General features: G+C 41.0%; 1 protein-coding gene across 1 annotated transcript; it reads left to right on the forward strand.

The window, feature by feature from the left end:
• Positions 1–1343: 1343 nt before the first annotated feature.
• Positions 1344–8009, forward strand: LOC118416706 (sodium/nucleoside cotransporter 1-like). The gene is made up of 12 exons (XM_035821908.1): positions 1344–1465; positions 2796–3011; positions 3172–3443; positions 3887–4028; positions 4252–4365; positions 4605–4754; positions 5139–5300; positions 5479–5735; positions 6023–6191; positions 6483–6641; positions 6999–7179; positions 7503–8009. The coding sequence occupies exons 1-12, from the start codon at positions 1424–1426 to the stop codon at positions 7637–7639; spliced, it is 2001 nt and encodes a 666-aa protein (XP_035677801.1). The 5' UTR covers positions 1344–1423; the 3' UTR covers positions 7640–8009.
• The last annotated feature ends 2066 nt before the right edge of the window (positions 8010–10075 follow it).

Consider the following 10075-nt stretch of genomic DNA (forward strand, 5'->3'; position numbering starts at 1 on the left):
TTCCACATTCATTGTACTCTGCATTATAAAGGTTCATATTACACTATCTATCAGTACGTAACAGCAATCTTCACGGGGACGTCACCACAAAGATACGCTGACGATAATCATCCATAGATTCAATATAACAACATTTATCGACTTCCTGTATGTAAACCAGTAATCAGTGTGCAGTTGACGGTGGAAGACTTGCCGAGACCTATCACATCAACATTCGAATAATAAATATAGACTCTATTCTGTGGGCGAGATCTTGCAGCGTGTATATGGCTACAAATAACTACAGTGTAAGTCACTTTTGTGATTGTAGGGTAGGCCACAGTAATAAATGTTTATAGATGACATCAGTGAACGTATCGTTCGTATATTTTTGCCTAAATTTTTCAAAAACGACAGTGGAAATTGTCAACGAAACGACAATAACCAACAGCAAAAGGGAACTATGATGTAGCCTTTAATTACTTGCAGAAGAAAACACTACTGTATTGGCCTTGAGTGCAGTTACCTACTTGATGATATACATTTGTACTAGTCTACCACACTAGCGTCACTTTTTACGCTTCTTTAGAACAGGAAAAATAAAAATATCTATTGTCTGTGAATGTAGAATATGTTTTGTCGCTTCAATACATAGATTGTCTAATTTCGAGGTTTAGGCACCCTGTTTTTCAGTTCATCTTGTTCTTTTTCACACTCACGCATCAGATCTGCAGTCTGCCGAGGATGTTATCCACAAAGTTTGTTTTCGCTGTCCAAACCTTTTTCCAGCAATTGTCTAAAGATAACGGCAAACTAAGATTTTACAAACATATTAAAACCGAATATGCCATGGAAACCTATCTATACCAGAACGACGCTGACAAGAGATCCAATGTATGTAAGATAAGAATCAGTGCTCACTCACTAGAGATAGAAAAGGGTCGTTATACAAAAGTACAAGTTCAAGATAAATTGTGTAAATACTGTGCGACGGATGCAGTGGAAGATGAAATACATTTTATATGTAACTGTCCCCATTATGTGGACGAAAGAAACAACCTTTTTGACACAATCAAAACTGTTACAATATTTCCAACTTTTCACCAGTTAGTAGACCTAAAAAAAACTATATTTCTGTTGAAATCACAGAATCCACTAATCATTAAAGAAGTGGGACTTTTCATCAGCCACTGCCTCCAAAGAAGAAGTCAAACCTCCCAGTAAAGAATGTAGAAACATGTACATAGATAGCTGACGTGTGTGTATATAGAATAGACACTTGTTACTTTTTACTGTCTGTATCATTGCAATTAGCCTACGGGCATGGATTTGCAAATAAATAAATAATAATAATATATATATCGGTGTTGCAAGTGTGTGTGGAATATTAACATTGAAAGTCCATCTGTTTTCACAGGTACAACAGGAAGGCCAAAAACTAACAATGGAAGGGACGTTTCAACGCCGAAACTCTGGGAAGGATGTCGTAAGTAGCACTTACATTTATTGTATCTACACTCAGCACAAAACGTTCGGAAACCTAGATCTGATCAATCATATCTCCGTTGTTGCTTTGTCTATTGTACAGTATTATGTACAGATGGAATGTTTGTACATACATACATACATACATACATATACATATAAATGCACATAGTTATTGCGCTGTTATAGTTATTGTTACGAGATTTGGTATTATCCTGCATTCAATGCATCAACACCAGAGCTACCTACATCCATTCCATTGCGTCACAGAACAAAAGTGCTGGAATTTCCCTATCGACACAGTGTGTGATGTTGGCAGGGGGTTGGGGTGACCATGGTGTGGAATCGATCATAATATGCTAATGCCTTTTCCACTAAAATATATTCCTTGCTTCATTAACAAATAGGAAGATATTGCATTTCACACGCTTTTTCCTACAATGTTAGCGTTTGTATAGCTAAAATTGCTCGTATTGCAAGTCAGCAATGAGTCTGGCGCAATTTACTATGGTCAACATTGTTGAGCAGCGTAAACCCAGAAGCTTTTTTTGGACGACGTGCTGAACAGTGTATATTGGGATCCGTTATTGCAGTAAAAGGGCTTATTATTCGGGTCTAGTGTATGACGGGAGGGAGGAATTTTCTCATCTTTTTAATTGATCTTCAGCATCTTTCAAAATAACTTTGGTTATTTATCCTCTAAAACCTCTATACTGCCATCTTTGGTGATATCAAAATAGCAATGAAAATAGCCAAGAATGTAACAAGGTTACCAGAAAACCACAAATTGGCATTGTCCATTGTGAACTGCAGGGGGTGGGGTTTGTTGATCCAGCTATTGTATGGAGCCGACAGCCGTAAATTTGTACAATTCGTTAAAATGGATCCAAAGTCCAGCCTTCAGTGGAGCGCTAGCTTTGTTTGTAGATGTAAGTCAGTGGCAACTGAAACATGTTTGCGCTGTTGATAAATGCATCCTTTTGGAGAATTGCAATAAATCACACATTGACACTCCTCCCCTCGTTGACCTTAAAAGGTCCACTGTTCAGAAAATCTAAAGAAAAAGAGTAGAAGTAGCCATTTTTAAGTTTTGACTTGTCCCCAGTACGGGTCTGATGCTGTCAAATCAAATTCCTTTTACCGGCCGTTGGCAATGGTGGGTAGGGGACTCAAACGGAATTGCATAAAGTCTATAGGCACCTACCTGTTTTGTTATCTTGCACATGCTAATTACAAAGTACCATCAAGACATTACGCATGATATTGACCACAAAGCCTTATTCTATTACGCTTTAAGGATCAATTACGAATCTGTGTTCGAACATTTCCAGATGACTCACTCCTATCAGAACTCAGGTCTCAGCGCAGAGGATATCGCCATGGAACCTACAGCAAAGACAGACCCAGAGAGTGGTATTCACGGCAATGTAGACAGACTTAACTCATCATTCCCGAGCAGCGATCCACCAAGTTATCACGAAGAAGAAATCGACGATGAGGCAGAAGAGGAAGAGGACCAGAACAGATGCATGAGAGCTGTGTCAAAGGTAAACATTATATTTCTATGTTAGTTATCATACAATTAGACATACATTTCTTGTCACATTTACAACATCACGCCACTTCACTTTGTAATGCATGTCTTCTATGTAAAATTCTCAATGTCAGGACAGTGATTTTCACTTTCGTTTCCGCACATCCTTGTAGGTTTCAGACGGTATCGCTAAGTTCGTGACGGAACACAAAGTAGTTATCCGGAGGACCGTCTACGCCATCCTGTGCCTCGGGTACCTCGCCTTCCTCATCGCCGCCTGCGTCATCAACTTCTGCCGTGCGTTCGCGCTCCTCATCATCACTTTGGTGGTCCTGGTGTTTGTTGTGTACGGACTCATCCGGGACCGCTGGGGGAAGACTATCTACAAGTCCTGTCTCAAACCTGCGGCTGGCTGCTTCATGAAAGTCTGGAAGTATGCCAAATGGTGAGGCTTTAGCCTTGATTTTGTGAGACTAAGTGGTCTATAAGATTTCGATTGTTGAAATCAAGGGGCTTTCGCTTGGGAGACATAAAGTCGATCAATGCAACCCTACTGCATACACCTAAGTAAATAGACAAACCTTTGATTTCAAAACATACTTCATAGTCTGCTCTTATATTTTACATTGTCAACATCACAAAGCAACGAGGAGAAGTCAAATTCACTGAGTAGAAAATAGTTATTGTACTAGCTTGCCAATGTATGCATGTATCTATGAACTGCTCCGTTTTTGTGACCTGTACGTAACCTGTGGGGATATATGTACAATAAAGATCTTCATTCATTTCATGAAAACGAATGATATGTCTTCCTGCGTCTGCGATGCTTTTTTTTTCGAAAACAAGCTTATAAAACAATTGATCGTTGTTGATGTGTTTGCATTGCAGGATCGTTTACTTGGGCATTCTGGTGGGCATTGGACTTTTCCTGGGTTTGGAAACTGGAAAGCAGCCTGATCAACTCATCTCTCTGGTCGGGTATCTCGGCATCATCCTCTGTCTCTTCATCTTTTCCAAGAGTCCTGGAAAGGTTTGTGTAGCTATTTTGTTGGCTTTCTAGTAGGCTGCTGTAACTATTGATAGTGCAGTTTATGTATAGATTATATGTTTATTCTCTCCTTAGTTTGTCAACGACTCCTTCTATATACCACCGTTTATCGACCTTGAATCTTGTATCTCTACTTCACGTAGGGAATGTGCTCTAAAGTAATGCAGAGTCTGCCATGACTGAGTCCTGAATGTTGTATATGCAGGTGAAATGGCGGCCAGTACTGTGGGGCCTGTCGCTTCAGTTCGTGCTGGGGTTGTTCGTGTTGCGCACATCTGTTGGGTACGACGTGTTCAAGTTTCTGGGCGACAAATTCCAGGTAAGTTGTGACACACACTTGGAGTTGGTTTCAACAGCAACAAATCTCTTATAGACCACAACATCAGATCATATACTACGAGCTTTATGCCCATTGCAGAGCTTAGGGCATACCAGTATCTTTTTTAAGCATGCTATGATTGTCGTTATTACTACATTGTGTATTATAACGAGTTAATGTGATTTACGTACTGTGTCCAATATCATGTTTCAATTTCTGTCTGCCTTTCTTTTCCTCAGGGATTCCTGGCATTCACAGACGATGGGACGTCCTTTGTTTTCGGCACAAGCCTGGTTGTGACAAGCAACACCGCTAACCTGAGCCAGATCACATCTTTCTCAGACCTGACCGTTACAGAGGCCTATCTTGTGCACAACTTTGTATTCCAGGTAAGGTATCTAGGGAAACAACACACGAAATAATTACATGTATTGATGAATTCTAGACAAACTTCAAAATCAAGACAATTTACAAATCAGTTTTCATGGCCAATGGTAGGCAGCAAATATATGGTTGTATTCTGTAATAAATTATTGACCAGGAAGCGTTTTGAAGTTGCTGAAGGAAAGGGATCTAACTATCAACCCATGCAGGTACAGAAACAGTACGTTACAAGCAACATTCTCAAGATCTATATACTCTTGGGACTTTAAGAGACTTTTGGGACTTTTACTGCAGATGCGATATCAAACACTCTATCTCTGTCCGCAAGAGTCTACTCATTGCATTGAGTCTTAAAGGTAACAACCCACTAACCATGTTTCTATCCACAGGTTCTCCCAATCATCATCTTCTTCAGCACGGTGATGTCCATGCTGTACTATCTGGGCTTCATGCAGATCGTCATCATCAAGATCGCCTGGATCATGCAGTTCACTCTGGGCACGTCAGGGCCGGAGTCAATCAGCGCGGCAGGAAATATTTTCGTCGGCCAGGTACGTCCAGTTTTGTTTGTTCAGATGAGGGTTGGATAAATCATGTCGATGCTTGGTCCAATGGTTGGTTTGTTGTCATCACTGTGCAACATAGAGTTCAAGAAACGTCCGTCGCCACGTTGCCATCGACTGGGAAATGTGTTGTATTGTTGATCACCTTCTTTTGCAAACGTAACAGACGGAGGCTCCCCTGTTGGTCCGCCCCTTCCTCCCCACCATGACCAAGTCCGAGCTCCACGCGGTGATGACCGGAGGGTTCGGCACCGTGGCCGGCAGCGTGCTGGGAGCCTTCATCTCCTTCGGCATCAACCCGTCCCACCTGCTGGCCTGCTCCGTCATGGCGGCCCCCACCGCCCTGGCCATCTCCAAGCTCGTCTATCCAGAGACAGAGAGGAAGCGGACGAAGAAGGACGAACGTCTTCAAATCGAAGTTTCGTAAGTGCATCTTCCTACACGTTGTACTTTACATCACATCTAGATTTGTCATGGTCATTAACTTCTTTTTCCTGACTAGCCTGGGTGACACTATCTCTCGCCATTGGAGGCTTTTTGGTCTTCTTTTCCGAGTCAGATGAAGTCATGGTGAAGTCCGAAATAGCATATCTAGCTGTTCAACAGTCGGCGGTTGTTGCCTCGACTCTGATAACCATGGAATAGGCAGGGTGAAAGCCTTCCAATGCCAACTTGTAATACCTGTTGCATATCCTATATTACGTTTGCAGACAGGAGAGGAACATGCTAGAAGCAGCAGCCTCCGGCGCGTCCGTAGCCGTGACACTCGTCGCTAACATCGTGGGGAACATCATCGCTTTCATCGCACTGCTGGGCTTCCTCAACACCGTGCTGTCGTGGCTGGGAGGGATGGTCGACATCCCCAACCTGACGTTTGAGGTAAACGTCCCATTCACTACACACCTTTTCTAAGTGTTTCAAGCAGCATAGATTTACCAAAATGAAAAAAAATGGCAGCTACTCAACATTGCATCACAGAAACAAAATGCTTTTATTAACATATGTGTACTTTTAGTTATATTTATTCAACAAGGAAGATGAAAAGATTATAATCTATATACATAACCAGCAATTAAGCTGTAAACTAGGCCAAATCATATGCCATAAAAACAGCATCTTGGACATATTTGTTACTGGTGATCCTGACTGACTGACTGCTGTGTTCCACAGACTATCTGCTCGTACGTGTTCATGCCGCTTGCCTACGTCATGGGTGTTCCGTGGGAGGACTGTCCGATAGTCGCCGAGCTGCTGGGCAAGAAGATCTTCATCAACGAATTCGTCGCCTACCTGGACCTGGCTGACATAATCGCCGCCAAGAGACTAACGGTGAGCATCCATCATGTTGGAATGAGCTGTACATAATAATTGCAGTATCTAGCTTCGCAACTACCTCTGAAGCTTGGAAAAGATTTTGGATGGGTTATTTACTTTCGGGTGGCTATGGTTTCTTCGGTGGGAAATACGTCAATGTTGGAGTAAAAACTAAGTTCGAAACTCTTTGAATGATACAAGAATTGATCTAATGAGGAGACCATGGTTTTGCTTAACCCATCATGATCATAAAGGTGTTGTATATATTGTATATATACTCGAATAAAGAATTTGCTTACTAGCTTATGTCGAGTGTTTGCAATGTCATGATCAGGAAATGTAAAATAAAGCAAATCCACATCTTCCTTTCAGGCTCGATCAGAAGCCATCGCGACCTACGCCCTGTGCGGGTTTGCCAACTTCAGCAGTATCGGTATCCAGCTTGGCGGGCTCGGGCCCATGGCTCCCGCCAGGAAGGGCGACCTGGCCGAGCTGGCGCTCAGGGCCATGATCACGGGCGCCTTAGTCAGCGCCCTGAACGCCTGCATGGCAGGTTTGTAGGTCATTTAATAGCGCATGGTATATAATGAGTAACGTTATATGTGATGTTGACATCAGCATCGTTGTTACCCTAATTGTAATACTTTTACTCGCAACTTGTCTACTTCTTATATTGACTGCTCCATTTTATCATAAGGTCATTGTTCAGATGCAGTCTATACTGTGACTAATGCAAATTTTCGATCAACAACATTCGCTCAAGAGTTAAGATTTTATTGTTTAATGTTAATTAGAACGCCATCTAGCCATACACTTCTGTTGCTGTCCTTAAAAATGGTTGACTCACTGAAGTCTTTTTCTTGTGATGTTCCTCAGGACTCTTATACCAAGAGGCGACCATTGCTGTCCTCCCGACAGCAGCAGTGAACACCACCATGGGGTACCTGAACATGACAACTCCTGCACCACCAGCCTGTGCCTATGCTGGCACTCTTCTGGACTGTATGTGTTAAATAAATATTCTCAAAGCTGTTGCTTTTCTCGAGCTCAGCTTAAACTATTAAGTACAGTAGTGTGTCCACACACACAGTGCTTCAAATCAAGAATGCAAAACTGGAAAGTATGTGATAATCATTCAATAGATGTACAGGCACAAACCATGCAATATGCTAGCATGCTTAGCTTTGTATACAACTATACAACTATACATGTAGCGTTATGTACATACAGCTAGCTGCTTTAATTTTGCATATCATTGCAAAAAAAAAAATTTGCATTAGATATGTCTATTGTACAGTCATCAAAGTATGTTATGTCTGATCTTGATATTGAGAACCCAAGTACTCTGTTGTCTGAGGATGTTTGTGCTAAAACGTGTTTACCAAAAATATTAGGGTCAGACCCTTTTGAATCTTTGCTTTGAAGACTACAATTAGTATATCATTATTACAGTTTGTGTTTATATTGACAAGTTGTATTATATGTATGATAAGGTTAGAAATAAATCATTTTGTTCATATGCTGTACTTAAGTATCCTTTTTTGGTAAACAAAATGGCCAAAATATCGCAAAATTAAGCATTTTCTTGTGCTGTATGCGAGTAGTGTTATTAGATCCGTGTGCGCATATGTCCAGGGCACTCCTATATAAATACCAAATTTCAGGTCATTTGGTTTTAAAACCAGCCTGGTACAGGTGCCAAAAATATAAAAAAAAATTGTCAACAATTGGTAACGGGAGCATGGTTTTGTCCGATATGCAAATAAACACACATGCATACATTACGACTTGTTAATGAGAACACATGCATCAGTACAAACACACGCATATCTGACAATGCATTAGTATGTCATACTCACACACATCACATTTTCATCCTCTCTGTTCAAACTAACTTTCACCAGCACTCATATTTACTCTTAGTCATCCTACCTATCTGTGATGCACCCCTCTGCAGCTGCACTTTATTGTGCATCCCTGTCCACTATTGTAAATCTTACATATCTCTGATATGCCCATGTGCACTCCCATTCATCCTACCTATCTGTGATGCACCCTCGTGAATCCTTGTGCACTCTTATTAATCCTTCCTATCTCTGATGCACCCTTGTGCATCTGTGTCTCTTATTCAACGTAACTATCTCTGATGCACCCTGTGCACCCACATTCACCCCACCTATCTCTGATAAACTTTCGTGCATCCGTGTGCCTCTCATTCATCCTATCTCTGATGCACCCTTGTGTAACCCTGTGCGTCTTATTCATCCTACCTATTTCTGATGCACCCTGTGCACTCCCATCCATTCATCCTACCTATCTCTGATGCACCCTTGTGCATCCATGTGCCTCTTATGATTTGTGCCATGTGATTTGTGTATGATATACTGATGCATTGTCAGATATGCGTGTGTTTGTACTAATGCATGTGTTCTCATTAACATGTGGTAATGTATGCATGTATGTTTATTTGCATATATGGGTCAAATCATGCTCCCGTTACCAAAGAAATGCAAAAAAAAATCAGCATTTTCTTGTACTGTATGCCAAAATTGTTATTGAATCTGTATGGGCAGATCAAGGCACATCTGTACCAAATTCATTCAATCAGGTCATTCAGTTGTAATACCAGGGCACAGGGGGGTACAGTTTTGGTCTGAAAATTGCCCAAAAAAAATCAATGAAATCATTTTAAAGGCAGATATAAAAAAATGAAGAAAAATAGTCTGGGGTATTGGCCCACTCTACCTATGTGCCAAATTTCGGTCCAGCTAGGAACGACAGATCGGAGATGAAGCACTTTGAAGATTTAAAAGGAGATGAAGGAACATTGCGTATACAACATATTTCACCATACCTGTGGTATGGCTGAAATATAAAACTGATAAACCTTAATACCACTGACAGAACTTGCCAGACCATTGCAGGACATGGCGGTACCTACAATCTTAGCAAGAGGAAGAGCACTATTTACTGCATGCAGGGCAATGACCGGCAATGAACAGGGATTCTGATAGCTGAAACACAAAAAAGAGATATGCAGTATCTGTCAGGCATAGGAAAAGATGTTGTTATAAAGAAAAACATTGAACAATCACTGTTTAAAGCCCTGTTACCGGACTTTGAAATACAGACAGTCTATTTTGAATTTCATCACTCAAATCGAATAGAAGGGGTTGACGGATCATCGTGATTTTTCAAATGCAGATAACTTCGGAGATGCCTCTCATAAATAAGGGATATCAATGCAAACCAGAGGCTAATTTACATAATTAATGAGCACAGTTTATTAAGCCACAGTATTTCATCACTACTAGGGCACTTAAACATGGCATATGTAACTAAAAAAGAGAAATATCGATTGACATCAATTGTGCAAATTGTTGCCTTTACATAATTAATGAGAAATTGTTACCTCCATGAAAAAATGGAGGTATAGTTTTGAGTGTGTC

This window comes from Branchiostoma floridae, chromosome 5, assembly GCF_000003815.2.
Source record: "Branchiostoma floridae strain S238N-H82 chromosome 5, Bfl_VNyyK, whole genome shotgun sequence".
Lineage (NCBI taxonomy): Eukaryota > Metazoa > Chordata > Leptocardii > Amphioxiformes > Branchiostomatidae > Branchiostoma > Branchiostoma floridae.